Here is a 19,086-nt window from a genome sequence, read left to right as displayed (position 1 = left end):
ATGGGGGGGGGAATCCTCTCTCACAGATCTATTGTGTTCTGCTGGCAGGGGGTCGCGGGGTACTGTCTGGGAGAACACAGTGATTACTGCTGTCGGCTATAGCCACTGGCCATACTCGCATTCAAAAAATCCAACATGGTGTTTGTACCCAAGTCGACTTGGGTACAATCAGCCTGCCCATAGATGGATCCGATCTCAGCTGGTCCCTGCTGAGCCGGCCAAGATTCGATCCATCTATGGCCGGTTTAAAGCAGGATGTAATAAGTTCACAATACCTTTTACAGTTGACAAAGCCATTTACCATTCTACAGATTTTTTCCAATGTAATCTGATTAGTATTTTTTTGGGTGATTCAGTTGTCTGTTCTTTTGTTACAGTTGTGATATTCGCTCGCTATCAAAGTTTTCCGTTCATTTGCAAGAACAAGGTATTCATTTAAGCCCACTGTTGGGAAAAATAGCCAACATTGTGGACAAGAATCTCGATAATATGCAAGATCTAAGGTAACCAGTGCTTCTAAATTATGTTTAATTGAACCCAATACTAGCATGCTTGATTTATTGTGCAACACAGTAAAATAGACCAAGTTCTCTAAAATGTAACACCCAATAAAACCCTGTTTTGTCTATTGCATAAGCTTTAGATTCAGTACAACAGAACTTAAGTACAGGTCAACCTTATGTATGCACATGTACCCCATTAAGCTGCAAGTTCACTTTTAGAAAAAATGAAAAGATGTCACCCTACACCCTCCCCACCTCTTACTAAATCCTGCTGTGCTTACCTTGATGGGTGAAGAGCCGTCAGTGCCTGCACAGCCAAGTTTTGGAGGCCTGGGGTTGGGACATCTCCACTCCTCTCCCCCCTCTGTCTGCAAGCTTCTAGGATGAGTCGGAGCAGTTGTGATTGGTCAGCACCAGCACCGAGAATTGCTCTGTTCCACCCCAAAAGCCCTGTAGAAAGAAGGTGGGAGGGGAGAGCAGTGATTTATTTTTCCTAGACCGCTACACAGGCGGCACGGGCAGTAACCAATTGTGTCACTAATTCGCTTGATAACTGTCCCTTATGGTTATAATTCTTAACACGACGTGGTTCTTAGAAGCGTAGTCTGAACCATGCAAACGTATTTATACTGTTTATTGTGTTGTAGACATTTAAACATATGAGAGCAGATATGGCATGCTAAGCTCACATGTTATTGCACCTCTTTGTTACTGTAGTAAAAACCCACTTGCTGATCAGGCGATTTTTTTTTTTATTTTATTTTTTTTTATTTTTTTTGTGCTGCGTTAACTGACAATTGTGCAAAGATGTTGGGCTATAAACAAAAAAAAGCGACAATTTTGAATCCCAATATGCGTTTATAGGTTGGTTTGCGCAAAAGTTATTGCATCTACAATTAATGGGATCGATTTTATGGCATTTTTATTTATTTTTATTAGTAATGTCGGGGATCAGCTCTTTTTTTTTTTTTTTTTTTTTTTTTTTTTTTTTTTTTGTTTTTTGGACTACAACATTGTGGCAGACAAATCTCACCCTAAGCCCAGGTTCACACTGACAGCGGGAGGGGCAAAAACTACTGGGAACCAATTTGGACGATTCAATTGTGTTGTGTTTTTTTTTTTTTTTTTTTTTTTTTTAACCGAGTGGCTTTTGTCTGGCCACTCTACCATATAGGCCTGATTTGTGGAGTGCTACAGAGATGGTTGTTCTTGAGGAAGGGTCTCCTCTCTCCACAAAGAAACGCTGGACCTCTGTCAGAGTGACCATCGGGTTCTTGGTCACCTCCCTGACTTAGGCCCTTCTCCCTTGATTGCTCAGTTTTGATGGGCAGCCTGCTCTAGAAAGAGTCCTGTTGGTTCCAGACTTCTTCCATTTACGAATGATGAAGGCCACTGTGCCCATTAGGACCTTCAATGTGGCAGATCTTTTTTTTGTTGTTTGTACCCTTCCCCAGATCCGTGCCTCGATAGAAATCCTGTCTCGGAGTTCTGCAGACAATTCCTTGGACTTCATGGCTTGGTTTGTTCTCTGACATGCACTGTTAACTGTGGGACATTGCAAAGATTTCAAACAAACTACTTTCACATCATTATGGGATATTGTTTGTAGAATTTTGAGTAAAATAATGAATTTAATCAATTTTGGAATAAGGTTGTAACATAACAAAATGTGGAAAAAGTTAAGTGCTGTGAATACTTTCCTGATGCACTGCATATACCAGGGGTGCCCAACCTGTGGCCCGCGGAGCCTTCTGATGTGGCCCGCGACCTCCTGCTCTGGGAGCTAATAGAATACTGTTATTAAAGGTGTATATATGGGCATATCTTTTCTGCAGTGGTTACTGGGCTGCTTTCAAACTGATCCGCAGGTGCCGAGCAATTTACCTGCAGGTTACCTGCACTGAGCCATAGACTTCTATTATATTCTGCAGGTTTGGTGTACTTTCAGAAAGCTCAAACTCACAGGTAATAATAGAAGTCTATTGCAAACTGAAGGAAAGCCAAAGGTACACTGTGTTGCACATGTGGTTCGGGTAAACCGCAGCACATCAGAGTGAAAGCAGCCTTGGACCCCTTTCACATGGTCAGTCTGACCAATTGGACCCTCAATTCATTTCTAAGTAGCGGCAGACATAAACTGACTTGTGTTCTACCTCCAATACAGTCCACTAAAAAGTATTGTGGGCCGCATCCGTGTCCACTCTCAAAATGCAGAGTGGACACAGACATGCCATCCACCCACTCCGCTCATTGTGGCCCGCGACCTGTTACCAAGTTGCTTAACCACTTGCCGACCGCCGCACGACGATATACGTCGGCAGAATGGCACGGGCAGGCATATGGGCGTATATATAAGTCCCTGCCTGCCCGCGGGTGGGGGGCCCGATCGGGCCCCCCCCCCGGTGCCTGCGGCGGTCGGCATCCCTTCGAGAGCGATCCGGGATGAGGGGGCGGCCATTCATTCATAGCCACCCCCTCGCGATCGCTCTCGACGAATGGAAATCCCCGGTGACATCACTTCCTCTCCTGTAATGTAAACACAGGAGAGGAAGTGATGTATTCTCTCCTCCGTGTCGGTATTTTTCGTTCCGACACGGAGGAGAGCGGATCGGTGAGTTGCACCAACACTCTACACACACAGTAGAACATGCCAGGCACACTCACACCCCCCCTTTACCCCCCGATCACCCCCCCAATTACCCCTGCCCCCCAGTCACAGTGACACCAATGTCATTTTTTTTTTTTTTTTGCATTGGTGTCATTTGTGACTGTAATAACTGTTAGGGCAGTTAGAGTTAGCCCCCTTTAGTTATAATGTGCCCCCCTAACCCCCCCCAATAAAGGTTTAACCCCGTGATCACCCCCCGTCGCCAGTGTCACTAAGGCTGGGTTCACATTGCAGCGGTTTATGAGAACGAATGTGATTCGCACCGCACTGCAGTGCAAATCACATCCGATCTCTGTGCGATTCGAGTTCAGCCATTCGCCGCACCCGCCGCCCCCGCCACACCCGCCGCACCCGCCGCAAATTCGCACGGGACCCTTTTTTTGGCCTGCAGCAGAATCGGATCGCATGGGTGTTCACACCATGCGATCCGAGTTTGCAGATCGCACTGCGATATGCGAACTGATCTGGGGGTGTCAGTAACATTTCACTGACACTCCCAGCAGTTCGCATAGGGCAGTGTGAACTGCCGCCGGGAGGCATGCGATGCGGGAACCCGCCGCGGATTCGCGGCGTTTCCGCATCGCTCCAGTGTGAACCCAGCCTAATAAGCGATCATTTTTCTGATCGCCGTATTAGTGTCACAGATGACGCTAGTTAGGCAGGTAGGTATTTAGGTTCGCCGCAGCTTTTTATAGCGCCAGGGACCCCCATATACTACCGCATAAAGCCCCCTGATTGCCCCCTAGTTAACCCTTTCACCTGTGATCACCATATAACTGTTACAGGTGACGCTGGTTGGTTAGTTATTTTTTTATAGTTTCAGGGCACCCGCCATTTATTACCTAATAAAGGTTTAACCCCCTGATCACCCGGCGGGTGTCATTTGTGACTAATAACTGTTAGGGCAGTTAGGGTTAGCCCCCTTTAGTTCTAAGGTACCCCCCTAACCCCCCCAATAAAGGTTTAACCCCGTGATCACCCCCCGTCGCCAGTGTCACTAAGGCTGGGTTCACATTGCAGCGGTTTGAGAACGGATGTGATTCGCACCGCACTGCAGTGCAAATCACATCCGATCTCTGTGCGATTCGAGTTCAGCCATTCGCCGCACCCGCCGCAAATTCGCACGGGACCCTTTTTTTGGCCCGCAGCAGAATCGGATCGCATGGGTGTTCACACCATGCGATCCGAGTTTGCAGATCGCACTGCGATATGCGAACTGATCTGGGGGTGTCAGTAACATTTCACTGACACTCCCAGCAGTTCGCATAGGGCAGTGTGAACTGCCGCCGGGAGGCATGCGATGCGGGAACCCGCCGCGCATTCGTGGCGTTCCCGCATCGCTCCAGTGTGAACCCAGCCTAATAAGCGATCGTTTTTCTGATCGCTGTATTAGTGTCACAGGTGACGCTAGTTAGGCAGGTAGGTATTTAGGTTCGCCGCAGCTTTTTATAGCGCCAGGGACCCCCATATACTACCGCATAAAGCCCCCTGATTGCCCCCTAGTTAACCCTTTCACCAGTGATCACCATATAACTGTTACAGGTGACGCTGGTTGGTTAGTTATTTTTTTATAGTTTCAGGGCACCCGCCATTTATTACCTAGTCTCACTAGTGTACCCCTAAATTTAGGGGTGTCTACTTTCCAAAATGGGGTCATTTGGGGGGGGTTTGTGCCATCTTGGCATTTTATGGCCTTCAAAACTGTAACGCCCTTAGAAAGCCTGAAGGCGGTGCTTGGTTTTCGGGGCCCCATACGCGGCTAGGCTCCCAAAAAGTCCCACATATGTGGTATCCCCGTACTCAGGAGAAGCAGCAGAATTTATTTTGGGGTGTCATTTCACATATGCCCATGGCATGCGTGAGCAATATATCATTTAGTGACAACTTTGTGAAAAAAAAAAAAAAAAAAAAAAAGTTTGTAATTTTCCTGCAACTTGTGGCAAAATATAAAATATTCCATGGACTCAACATGCCTCTCAGCAAATAGCTTGGGGTGTCTACTTTCTAAAATGGGGTCATTTGTGGGTGTTTTGTGCCATCTTGGCATTTTATGGCCTTCAAAACTGTAATAGGTAGTGAGAAGTGAACTCAAAAATTTACGCCCTTAGAAAGCCTGAAGGCGGTGCTTGGTTTTCGGGGCCCCGTACGCGGCTAGGCTCCCAAAAAGTCCCACATATGTGGTATCCCCGTACTCAGGAGAAGCAGCAGAATTTATTTTGGGGTGTCGTTTCACATATGCCCATGGCATGTGTGAGCAATATATCATTTAGTGACAACTTTGTGAAAAAAAAAAAAAAAAAAGTTTGTAATTTTCCCGCAACTTGTGGCAAAATATAAAATATTCCATGAACTCAACATGCCTCTCAGCAAATAGCTTGGGGTGTCTACTTTCTAAAATGGGGTCATTTGTGGGGGTTTTGTGCCATCTTGGCATTTTATGGCCTTCAAAACTGTAATAGGTAGTGAGAAGTGAACTCAAAAATTTACGCCCTTAGAAAGCCTGAAGGCGGTGCTTGGTTTTCGGGGCCCCGTACGCGGCTAGGCTCCCAAAAAGTCCCACATATGTGGTATCCCCGTACTCAGGAGAAGCAGCAGAATTTATTTTGGGGTGTCATTTCACATACGCCCATAGCATGTGTGAGCAATATATCATTTAGTGACAACTTTGTGTAAAAAAAAAAAAATAATTTTTTTTTTGTCATTATTCAATCGCTTGAGGCAAAAAAATAAAATATTCAATGGGCTCAACATGCCTCTTATCAATTTCCTTAGGGGGTCTACTTTCCAAAATGGGGTCATTTGGGGGGGTTTTGTACTGCCCTGCCATTTTAGCACCTCAAGAAATGAGATAGGCAGTCGTAAACTAAAAGCTGCGTAAATTCCAGAAAACGTACCTTAGTTTGTAGATGTGACAACTTTTGCGCAAACCAATAAATATACAATTATTGACTTTTTTTTTACCAAAGACATGTGGCTGAATACATTTTGGCCTAAATGTATGACTAAAATTGAGTTTATTGGATTTTTCTAATAACAAAAAGTAGAAAATATCATTTTTTTTCAAAATTTGCGGTCTTTTTACGTTTATATCGCAAAAAATAAAAATCGCAGAGGCAATCAAATACCATCAAAAGAAAGCTCTATTTGTGGGAAGAAAAGGACGCAAATTTTGTTTGGGTACAACATTGCATGACCGCGCAATTACCAGTTAAAGCAGCGCAGTGCCAAAGTGTAAAAAGACCTCTGGTCATTTACCAGCAAAATGGTCCGGTCTGAAAGTGGTTAAGTGGCCCTTGCTCTTCAAAAGGTTGGGCACCCCTGGTATATACCATAGGCAGCGCTTCTTGATGCATTAGGTTTTACATGTTTTTGAATGTAAAGTGTATTAAGGGGATTATTTTGTGGATAATTTTTTGTTTACTGTGTTTTAAAAAAAGATTTGTATTAACTGTTTGGGTGATTGATTGTAAGTGATTTTTCTTTGTGGTTTAGCATCCTAGCTCATTTGTCATGAGTGTTACTGCTGTAAGGGCCAGTTCACACCAGATGCAGTTCCGTGCAGTTCCGTTTTTTTTTCTGCACCAGAAATTCACCAGAAACTGACTGCATGGTGTGAACTAGAGCCAATGGAATACATGGAAAACACAATGTATGCATTTTTAGTGCAGAAAAACACGAAACTGCATCTGGTGTGAACTGACCCTAAATATAAAAATTTCACAAGATTGGAGGAGCAAGCCACTGCATAGTTAAGTCTGACCTAGAGTGTATCCTATTTTTTCCTTTTTGAACTGGTGGGATTTTGTGGTGTGACATCACAGCAATAACGCTGTGATGATGGCATGGGTGTGACTGTGGGTGGCCCATAAGTCAAAGGATCTGGCAATGCAGGAAGGGTTGATCTCTGCGTAACTAAATGGATTCTGAAAATGTATTAAAAATTATGCATTTGCATATTTTGGTGGCAGGGTCTCTTTTTAATCATCAGTATTATATAACGGTACCGGGTTGTAGTCTTAAAAAACCTACATTGCTTTTTATAGGCACAGAAGATAGTACTTTACTTTAAAAACATTTATAGGATGTTATAGCTATATCTACTTGCCTACAAAAAGTTAAAAAAACACAACATTGTAGGTGCTTTGGCTTTCTTTTATGTTTGTCTGACATTCAGTATGTGCTGAAAACTCCCCCCCCCCCCCCTTTTTTTCAGAATCCTCTCCATTTTGATGAACCGCTTACAGTCTGTCTGTTCAACAAGCCTACAACATCGAATGGTGGCAAAGGCACATTCTCTAATACAAGGGGAAGAACTAGTTGATGTACATACCATGGAAAGAATTCTTAATTTTGCAGAACGCATGGGTCCTATTAATCCATCCATGAAGGACAAGTGGGTCAGAATTATTGTACAGCAGATGAAGCAAGCAGATTTTAAAACATTTTGTTTTCTCCTTGATCGGTCTCTAAACCTTAATAACTCGGAAGGTCTAGTAATGTTAAAGTCAAGATTGCAGGAGTTATCGAAGCTGAATGTCTCTACTAAAGATTTCACCAGAATATGTTGTATATTGCTACCTTTGACTTCTGGAAAGACAAAAGAAAGGTAGGGATTTTAAGCCAAGGTTAAAACAGTTCAAAATGCCTTTCAATTTAAAATTGCACCAATTCATGATTTTTTTTTTTTTTTCATACCTTCCAAAAAGGAATCCTATTCCTCTACTATGGGGGAGAATTACTAAAACTGGTGCACACAGAATCTGGTGCAGCTGTTCATAGTAACCAATCGGCTTGTATCTTCATCTTGTTCAATTGGGCTTTGACAATCAAACCTCTAAACTGATTGGTTGCTATGCACAGCTACACCAGTTTTAGTAAATCTCCTCTGTGCCTAAACAGCTGGCTAAATTTATTAATTTTTATTTTTTTGTGGGGAATTTCTAGAATCTTTACCCCTGCAGGTGTAAATATCCTTCTATCAGAGCTATGCACACAGCAGTGTGTTATTGAAGATCTAAACCCAATAACCTAAAATGTAATGTAATATATTGTAGCTTACAAGTCCTTAAAGTGGTTGTAAACTCTCCCCCACAATGTTGTCCCATGTAAATCGGCATAAAAAACCCTAATGAACACTGCTTGTAGATATCTCCTTACTTGCTTAGTATTGTTGTAATCCTTTTTGTTTTTTAGAATGACGTCACTGAGCATGCCCAGATCTCCCCTGATTTATGGCACACTCTCTATGTGCTTGTCTATCTTTTATCAGAACTTCCTACGGCACACCACTGATATCCCAGGAGACTGCAGAATCATTCAGAGCTTCTTCCTACACACCATGTGACCATGTGACATCACATGCAGTGTAAATCTGGCCATTACTGCAGTCTTATCAGCTGAAGCTGATAAGACTTGCAAAGGCAAACCTTAGACAATGGTACAAGTAAATACTATGAAATAAAGCAAGTCCGCTATGAACAGGGAAGCAGGGTTGCCATAGAAACGTTGGATTGAGAAGGAGGCTTGGTTAACAGCACAGGAAGTGCTCAATGTAAGGGCGGAAATACACTCCTCTGTGGACTCGGGGAAAACAATATTTAAGATGGCGCTGCCTAACCCCTGGAAACAATTTTTATTTTTTTTTAAAAGTTTCTTTAACCACTTTCAGACCGGACCAATTTGCTGGTCAAAGACCAGACCACTTTTTGCGATTCGGCACTGCGTCGCTTTAACTGACAATTGCGCGGTCGTGCGACGTGGCTCCCAAACAAAATTAACGTCCTTTTTTTTCCCACAAATAGAGCTTTCTTTTGGTGGTATTTGATCACCCCTGCGGTTTTTATTTTTTGCGCTATAAACAAAAATAGAGCGATAATTTTGAAAAAAACGCATTATTTTTTACTTTTTGTAATAATAAATATCCCCCAAAAATATATAAAAAAACATTTTTTTTCCCTCAGTTTAGGCCGATACGTATTCTTCTACATATTTTTGGTAAAAAAAAATCGCAATAAGCGATTATTGATTGGTTTGCGCAAAAGTTATAGCGTTTACAAAATAGGGATAGTTTTATAGCATTTTTATTAATAATTTTTTTTTTTTTTTTTTACTAGTAATGGCGGCGATCTGCGATTTTTATTGTGACTGCGACATTGTGGGGGACCCATCGGACATTTTTGACACATTTTTGGGACCATTGTCATTTATACAGTAATCACTGCTATATAAATGCAGTGATTCCTGTGTAAATGACACTGGCAGTGAAGGGGTTAACCAGTGGGTGGCAGTGTAGGGGTTAAGTGTTCCTAGGGGTGTGTTACTAACTGTGGGGGGGTTGGGCTTTCATTTAGTGTACACTGATCTCTGCTCCAATCACATGGAGCAGAGATCAGCGTCACTAGTTGCTAGGCAGAATGGAAAAATGTTGTTTATACAGCATTTCCTCCATTCGGCCGCTCCGTCAGACGATCGCGGGGATGCCCGCGACGATCGAGTCCGCGGGTCCCGCGACCGGACTCACGGGGGTCCCGACCAGCGCGGGAGCACGCCGCCGGCGGCGCGCTCCCGATGGCACGGCGGCAACGAATATTGGACGTACATGTACGCCAATATGCCTGCCCGTGCCATTCTGTCGACGTACATCGTCGTGCGCTGGTCGGGAAGTGGTTAAACAGTAAGTAATATGCGATTTGGGCTGGATTACAGTGGCCATAATTTGATTATTACTTATTATAATGAACTAAATGAAAAGAATCATCAGAGTGGGAGAGTTTACTTCCTCTTTAAGACCCCTTTCACACACACAGACAGATCGATCAGGTCCGCCTGTCCTTTTTCAGGCAGACCCGATCGCACCATCCATTGCTTTCTATGGAGCTCCGAATGACATGTGTCCGTTGACACCCGCCAACATCCGATCCGCTAAAAACAGATAGTCGGGGATCCATTCCCTGTCTCTCTGGTGGATCAGATCAGATGACAGCAAATGGACAGACTGTCTGCTTCCATCCGATAGCCCATAGAAGACAGCAGGCTGTGTCAGCGTCTGCTCTGCATCAGAGCAGACATGGACCTGTCATCCTCCTGATCAGCAGAGAGATCCCCTGCTGGCTTGGCGGATATTCTGGCGTACTCCCCCCAGTGTAAAAGGGGCCAAAATGTTGTGTCTGCATGAGTTTCTTTTTGCCATTCATTCTTGATTTTTTTGTTTTTTAACCTATTCCTGCTAGTAACACACTTCCTGTTCTAGGGTGACAACTTTCACTTCCAGTACTAGGGATGCAACGGATCGTCGCCGATCCGTGATCTGAACAGGTCACCCCGCTTGGATTGGCACACTCCACGATCTGCAGAGTGCTCCGCGGTCTCGGCCTTAGGAAAGGCCGCGACTTAGGCCTAGCTCCGGAGTGGCAGCCATCTTTCTACACCCAGGCCGTTTACAATGTGAATGCTCCGTCAAAAGACAGAGTGATCACTTGTAAACAACCGGTGTCATGATATGATGCTGGTTCAAATTCAAATTTGCTGATCTGAAAAATGATCCGAGCCGTGACTCTGATCCGAGGAACGATCCGATCCGTGAGTTTTTTGATCCGTTGCGCCCCTACACTGTACTATACTTGCCTTTGCTACAATTACATTTAATCCTCCCAGTGAGCCCCCCCTGGTATAAATGTTTCTCCAGCCCCTTCATCCTTCTCCCCTCGGCTCACATCCATTCCTCTCCGACCACCTCACTCCACCACTGACATCCATTTCTCCCAGCGAGTTATACTCTAACACTGGATATTGATCCCTCCCCGACCCCCTTCATTGCGCACTCCTCCTGACATCCATCCTTCCCTGGACATATCACATTTTCTTCACTGACATCCATTTCTACCTCACTGCCTCATCCTACTGGCATCTATCCCTACCCTGACCACTTCACCTACCCCATCCACTGACATCTACGCTGTGTCGGCAACCTCCCCTTTTTTACTGGTATGATATTATAACCTCCTCCTTCCCCCCCCATGCCATACATTCCTTGACTATCCTTTCCAAGTCGATTCATCTTCCCCCATTGACATATTTTCCTCCTCGATTTTGTCACCCAAACCCTCCAATAACATTCATCCATTCCCAGCCACTTGACTTCACTACCCCTCCCCTTTTTCTGGGCATTCATTCTCCCTTCCATCTCTCACGACCACCTTATCCCTGCTGCCATCCCTTCCTCCCTGAGCACCTTACTTCACCCTCTTCACTCCTCTCCTGCAAATCTGTTAAAACAGTTCTTGAACATTAATTGTAATATCTCCAAGCTTGCCTGTCCTGTAATGAACTTATTTTTGCTAGTGACTTTTTAAAGGACTATCCTTTTGCCTTTTGGATATACTGCCCAAACCATGTGGCCCTTGTGATCTTTGGTTGGGGCTGCTGGTGCTGCATAGCCATTTCAGAACAACCCTGCTGGGTAATGCTGTCTAGACATGCGCACCTCCATTCCCATTCCTATCTTTGTAAGGATTGCTTATAGATTTTAAAGGTAGTGTGGGGGCTAGTAACCCACCTGATGAACACGTGGTTTGTTAAGATTATTTGATAAAGTTCCTTGCGGGTGTTGGACTCTAAAACCGTGGGTTCACTTATCCTGTGATGTACTGTTGTTTGTAGATGACAGATCAAGTTTAAAGGGCAAATGAGCAGATTTGAGCAATAATTCCTGAATAACAATATTTATTGCAGCTTGTAGTTTTTATGATGTTTTTATGTTATTATTTTTTTTTTTTCCCCACCAGACTTGAAAACAGTCTTTTGGGTTTGATAGATGGTGAAACTAATTACAAGCAATTATTTAGAATTCTAAGAAGTATGGTTACAGCCAAGTGTAGACATCCCATCCTGATTGACAAGTAAGTTTTTATTTTCAGCTAGATTCGCCCCCCCCCCCCTTCTTCTTTTTTTTTTTTTTTTTTATTTTTTTTTTTCGTTCTAATCTCCAAAAGACTATACAAAGGTGTGTAAGGGAAGCTTGTTATAGAGCTGTGCAATGTAGCTATTTTTATGTGTTTATGAACTGCGACTGAATTCTTTTTGCACATATGTGTTTTCCTTGGAGTGTGTGAGGTGAGATTGATTTAAAGAGATACATCAGTTTAAACTACAAATTATACTTTTAACCACTTGACCCCCCCAGGCCAATTCTGACTTTTTTCTCACATACATGTAAAAAATCTGCATTTTTTTTTTTTTGCTAGAAAATTTACTTGGAACCCCCAAACATTACCTATTTCTTTAGGCAGAGGCCCTATAGAATGAAATGGTGGTTGTTGCAATTTTTCATGTCGCACTATATTTGTGCAGCTGTTTATCAAAAGCAAATTTTTCAGAAAAAATACACTTTAATGAATTAGTGCTCACAAACATGATACACTACCCATTTTTTGGGTAAAAATAAAAGATGCGGTTACACCAAGTAATAGATACCAAACATGTTACACTTTAAAATGTTGTACTTCTGTGGAATGGCGACAAACTATGGTACCTAAAAAAATCTCCTTGGGCAACGCTTTCCAAGCCTTTACAAGTTACCAGTTTAGAATTACACAGGAAATGTGTCACTAGCATTATTGCTTTCACTTGGACATTCACAGAGAACTCGCGTGTGGTGCAATCACTGTTTACATGTGTTCGGGACCTATGTATGCTTAAAAATGTATTTATTATTATTTATTCAAATTTATTTTTTAACCAACTTTATTCCAAGGGATGAACAACATCGTTTCTGATGGCATAGGCCGTGACTTCTTTAAGGAGAGATTTTGGGGTCTTTTATATCTCTCTTCTGGCCCCCAAAACATTTGATGAAACCTAGTTTGGTTTCATCAGATGCTTTAGAAGCCAGTAATGGCTTGCAAACAAACAAACCAAAACTGGAATGGAAGAAACCCTCCTCTCTTACGGTTTCTGAAATCAGGGGGGGTATAATAATGTTGGGTTGTCTCACTCTTTGCAGTGCAGCTGTGCCCATCGGTTCCTGGTCTGCAGAGGTGGGAGGAGGTTGCCTGTAAAAATGATGATGAAGTGATTATATAGCCGCTCAAATCACTTTTGCAAGATAGGGAAATGCCTCCTGTACCGGGATCATGGTTGAAGGTTCAGCCATAATCCCTGTATAACCACCTCAATACGAGGAGGTGTGTGTGTGTGTGTGTGTGTGTGTGTGTGTGTGTGTGTGTGTGTAATAATAATAATAATAATAATAATAATAATATATATATATATATATATATCTCACCCTAGAGAATAAAATGGTGGTTGTTGCAATACTGTCTGTCACACCGTATTTGCACAGCGGACTTACAAGAGCACTGTTTTGGGGAAAAATAATTTATTTAATAATCATAAAAAAAAAGACAACAGTAAAGTTAACCCAATTTTTTTTATATTGTGAAAGATAATGTTACGCCAAGTAAATCGATACCCAACATGTCATGCTTCAAAATTGCGCCCGCTTTCATATGCATTTGCTTCTGCACACAAGCTTGGCAGGACAGGGCGCGTTAAAAAAATTTTTTTTTCTTATTTTAACTTTTTTTTATTTTTTTCACTGTTCTTTAAAAAAAAAAAAAAAAAAAAAAGTGTGTCACTTTTATTCCTATTACAAGGAATGTAAAAATCCCTTGTAATAGAAAAAAGCATGACAGGTGGGTGGGTGTGTGTGTATATGTGTGTGTGTATATATATATATATATATATATATATATATATTATATATATGATCTGGGGTCAGAGAGACCTCAGATCTCATATTTACACTAAAATGCAATTTTAAAAAAATGTCATTTAAATAAAATGTCCCTCTAAGAGCTATGGGCAATGACTTGGAGACAGGTGGGGGGCTGGGGGCTATCTTCCCCCTCACTCGTCTCCATGTCAGGCCAGGGACAGGTACAGATCGCTGTCGCAGACCTGGCTCCTAGATTCCAAGCAAATTTGTCAACCCCTGTTTTATATATACTGTGCTGTACTATATTCTGTACTTGCCAAATATGCTGCAGAAATCTCCCTCCACTGAATCTGGCTGCACCCATTTTAACTGTGGGCAGCTGCTGCCTGTTCACTTCCTGGATTTACACAGAGGCACATCTCCAGCTCTGCAGCTCTCATTGGCCCTCTTTTGACTCATCCCACATCTTCCTGCCAAACTCTCACAAGAGTGAGAGAAAGAAATGGTCATGATGTCATAAGCCTAGGCTTTTTAACAGACAAACAGGAAGTGAGCTGTATAAGGTATTTACTGGCAGAAAAAAAAAATGTTTTACTATCCATAGTTAAAACAACAAGGGTCAGAAGATTTAATGGATGGAAATTTTGAGAAAATGACTGAAGTTCCACTTTAAACCTGAGTCAGTAGTATGTTCTTGGGTCAAGTAATATCCTCGGAGTATAACTGCATCTGCAGCGTTGTCTACAGACATTGGATGATAGTAGGAAGGTTGCAGAGCATAGGACACTATGCACAGAAAATTGTAAAATCTAAACCTGTCTGCAAAAAAAAAAAATAATGATAAAAAAAAAAATGATTGGATTAATGGGCAAAGGATTTGCCTAGCCTTGAAAAATTCTGCCGATTTTTCAACAGATGTCAACAATGTCTGTTATAGTAACACGTCCATAAAATTTTAGCAGCATCATACCCTGAACCTGTATTATCTTTATTAAACAGACGCTTGTCATTCTGACCAAACTTTGCTTAATAAAGTGACTTCTTCCAATTATTACCTGTCCTATCTAGTGGTCATAATGTGGTATATTTTTTTTCTGAAATGTCTGAATCGGAAACAAATACTGAATTAAAGGGGATGTAAACCCTCACATATACCCAATGAAGTGAACAGCCTCAGATGATGCACAGAGATAACAAAAATCTCCCTACATAGGTTTTACTCGTTTATCTGCAATAAAAATGGTGTTCTGAATAGACCAGCTCAGTTCTGAGCTCCCCTCCCTCCCCACATAAATTGGTATTGTGTTGGAGAACTTGTCAGAAGTGACTTATGCTGATAACAGGAATGAAGCACCAGAGAGAAATTGCACTAGACTGGGTTCACACATATGCAATGCGGGAACCAGCGTGATTCCTGTGCAGGTTCCCGCATTGCATGTCTCTCGCAGGCAGTTCACACTGCCCTCTGCGAACCGCTGTGGGTGTCAATACAAACTTAATGACACCCCCAGATCAGTCCACAGATCTCAGCTTGAAATGTGAAAGGGTGCAGGAATCGGATCACATGGATGTGAGCACCCATGCGATCCAACTCCAGTGCAAACCAAAACAAGGGTCCTGCACCGTTTTTGTTCAAATACAATGCAAATTCAGCCATACGATCTGGCTGAATTTGCTTTGCACAGAAATCGCATGTGATCTGCACAACAATGCAGTGAGAATAACATGTGATGTCTGACATTGCTATATTGTGAACCCAGCCTTAGAGCTTTGCAGAGAGATAAGTAAAGAAGGCTGATAAGTACTTTTGCTCAAATTTAATGGCTGAGGTTTACAACCACTGTTTAGCACTAGATAGAGCTAACATTCATAGGAAATCACTGTAATAAAGGAGAAGTCCAGCCTGAGCTTGTTTGGCTGGGCTTTGCTTATGGGTCACAGGAGTGCAATTTGTTTTGCACTCCTGTGTTCTGTTTTCAGCAGCGAGCGGTCTGACGTCCGCTCTCTGCTGATGTCACACAGATTAGTCCAGGCACTATGTCATCCTGACTCTGGAAGTCTGGATCTGCCCGGTGGCCTGGGCTGATGGCCTTCTCAGCCTCTCAGTGAGCCGCTGAGACGGCGCTCCCTGCCCCTCCACAGCTCAGAGCTCCAGTGAGCAGGGAGGAGTAGAGCAGGAAACCTAGTTTTTGACAGTCAACAGCTCTCCGCTTGGGGAGCCGTGAGAACCAAGCCATCGTCTGTGTTCGATGGCTCGGTTCTCAGTGAAGAGGTGCCGGGGGACAGATGCAGCATCCACCTAGGTAAGTATGATTATGGGGAAAAAAATTCTCTTTTAACTCTTACGCAAAATAAGTCAATTTTTCAAGACTGAGAATTCTTGAGTTTTTTTTTTTTTTTTTTTTAAATCAACCCCAAAGTATATGTCAATGCAGCATAATATTTATATAATACTGCTTTAACCACTTCAGCGCCAGAAGGTTTTACCCCCCTTCCTCACCCCAGAGAGCTTTTTACAATTTGACACTGTGTTGCTTTAACTGGTAATAGCGCGGTCATTCAATGCTGTACCCAAACAAAATTTGCATCCTTTTTTCTCTTTTGTTTATTGACGGACACAGCTCCTTTTAAATCTTGACCATAGGGTTATCACGCCACCTTCAGGAGAGGACTAGGCAGAACATGTAACGCATGTAAAAATAGCAAGACTGCATAGTTCCGCCGGGTTCCTCTGGCAATAACCCCTCAGCCTGCTTCCTGCAGCTCAGTTTTTTTTATGCCTAGTGAAGAAGGACCTAGGCTCCCCTGAAGGGACATTTGGTCCTCGAATTTATTTATTTTTTTTTTTTGTTTTTCCACAAGATTTTGATCTGGTGATCCATTATCAACAGCCGGCTGAGTGGCAGGCTGGATAATGTAGATCCTTGCAGTCTCCCCAGCCTGGCCATTGAGCGTGAGCAGGCCCTAGCTATGCACTGGGTCGGCCATGACATGCCCCTTGTGCTCCAGGGGTGGCCGGCGAGCTATATGCTCTGGGGAACACATATATGACTGGGCTACTGCTGTCTGTGTCATAGTGTGCCGTGGCCAGCAGCCACCCCGTACTGCTCGGGTGATGGGTCTGTGATGGAATGCGTCCAGCTATTCCGACCGGATGGGTAAGTACAGCTCTCCCTGCCTCAGCAGAATTGAGCAGCTGAGCATTCCCTGGGAGGTCGATTAGGGGGTCTCTAACTCTCCCTTTCCTCTCTCCCTATCCCTTTTTTCCCCTCCTCCCCCTGCGGGGGCCGCTGCATTACTGGACATGGGCTCTGTACCTTGGCAGGGCTGCACTGGCTGTTTGGGTCCTTTCGTTGTCTTTCTGACCCTTTTTTTAGTTTCTATGCAGAGCATGGCTTTCAGCCATTTTATAGAGGTCCGGTGGCCATTTTCTTGGTGTTTTCTGTACAAAAATGACTGGCGGCCATTTTCTTATAACCTCAGTGCGGTTTTACCTCCAGTGGTGGCTTGTTTTGCCTCAGAACAGTGCGGTTTTTCACTCTGGACACCTGTGACTGGACACAGAACACAGCAGTGAGTGACAGCACTCGGTCAGGGTGGTGAGTCCTGCGGTTGGGTCCCACATTCTGTGAGCAGCTAGGAGGGTGGAATTGTGTACCTTGCCCTAAGTCCCCAAGTGTGGGAGGCAAGGTGGGTCAGCATGGCATCAGAAGCTGGCGCTTCTTCCCCAGATATCCCTGTAATTGCAACTGCATGCAGGCGCAAGGGGGGTAAAAACATTCCCTGCCACCCCCGTCCTCTGGGGAAAGCTCTGATTCAGACTCGAGCCCCGGGTTAACTGGCTGCCCCTGTTCTGACGTGTCAGAGGATGCAGACCAGGACCGTTGGGACAGTGAGGATGATTCTGTGTCTGGGTCAGTGCAGGAAAAATCGCAAGTAGGAGCACTTATCACCGCTGTGCACGATACCTTGAAGATACAGGAAGCAGCAGGATCTTCTGCTGAGGTGTCAGTCCCTTTTGGGTCCCGTAAACCGACCCGTACAACGAAGGTGTTTCCGTATTTGACTTATTTTGATAAGTTCATCTACAAGGGATGGGGAAGCCCAAAACGGGCCTTTTCAGTCCCGAGAAGAATGGCGGTGCGTTACCCCTTTGAGGAGAGCCTCCTTAAAAAAAAAAAAAAATGGACTGTTCCTCCGGTCGTTGACCCCCCGGTATCCAGGTTGAATAAAGTAACCACGATTCCGGTAGAAGGGACTCCTGCATTCAAGGACCCTACCGACAGGAGAGCCGAGGAAATGGCCCGATCCATGTTTACAGTAGTGGGGTCAGCATTACGACCTGTACTGGCCACGGCCTTGGTGTCGCAGGTGCTTACTGAGTGGGCAAAGTTATTGCACTGTGAATTGGAGAAGCAACAGTCTCCCCCAGTCTGCATAGAACTAGCAGACCAGTTGGTGCACGACTTTAAGTATGTCTATGATGCGGCCCTGGATACAGTCCCCCTGCTCTCTAGAGCATCGGTATCGGCAGTGGTGCTACGTCGCCTGATTTGGCTGAAATGCTGGTCTGCGGACCAAGCATCTAAAAAAGCTCTGGCGGATTTTTCCCTTCATTGGTGAGAGGCTATTTGGAGCTTCGCTGGATGACATTATTAAGAATGTTACAGGTGGGAAGAGCACGTTACTCCCACAGTCCAGGAAGGGTAAGAGCCGGTTCACACAGGAGCGACTCAGATCCGACTTCAGGTCGCCCCTAGTCGCCTCAGGTCGGACAACATTTAAAAATCTATTTAAGTGAATGAGAGCCATCTTAATGTACGCTACTGAAGTCGCTCAAACTTCAGAAAAGGTTCTTGTACTACTTCAATCTGACTTGTAGGCGACTGGTACCCATTAATTTCAATGGAGGTTGCCTCCAAGTCGGATCTCCGTCTATACAGAGGCGACTCTGACAGAATTATCAGCTCTCAAGAGGGAACTCCACGCCAAATTTATTAAAATAATTTGGCGCGAGTTGCCCCTCCTAGAGCATACCAGGCCCTTAGGTCTGGTATGGATTCTAGGGGGAAACCCCTACGCCAAAAAAAACGTGTGGGGGTCCCCCCAGATCCATACCAGACTCTTATCCGAGCACGCTACCCGGCCGGCCAGGAAAGGGGGTGGGGACGGGCGAGCGCCCCCCCCCCCCCTCCTGAGCC

General features: G+C 44.0%; 1 protein-coding gene across 18 annotated transcripts in view; it reads left to right on the top strand.

Annotated features, from left to right (window-relative positions):
- The window catches only part of LOC143923970 (FAST kinase domain-containing protein 1, mitochondrial-like), a 189,722-nt gene that overhangs the window by 55,491 nt on the left and 115,145 nt on the right, over positions 1 to 19,086 (top strand). For all 18 annotated transcript variants that reach the window (XR_013261799.1, XR_013261798.1, XM_077447941.1 and 15 more), the window contains 3 exons: positions 378 to 503; positions 7,385 to 7,777; positions 11,955 to 12,068. Coding sequence is in view for 16 of the 18 variants with exons in the window: in XM_077447941.1 (XP_077304067.1) it covers positions 378 to 503; positions 7,385 to 7,777; positions 11,955 to 12,068 (633 nt within the window). In the remaining 2 variants the exon portion in view is untranslated. The remainder of the gene's footprint in view (positions 1 to 377; positions 504 to 7,384; positions 7,778 to 11,954; positions 12,069 to 19,086) is intronic.

This window comes from Lithobates pipiens, unplaced genomic scaffold, assembly GCF_037356315.1.
Source record: "Lithobates pipiens isolate NorthernLeopardFrog02 unplaced genomic scaffold, aLitPip1_a1.2 Scaffold_22, whole genome shotgun sequence".
NCBI lineage: Eukaryota > Metazoa > Chordata > Amphibia > Anura > Ranidae > Lithobates > Lithobates pipiens.
This window is presented reverse-complemented; position numbering and strand designations above follow the sequence as displayed.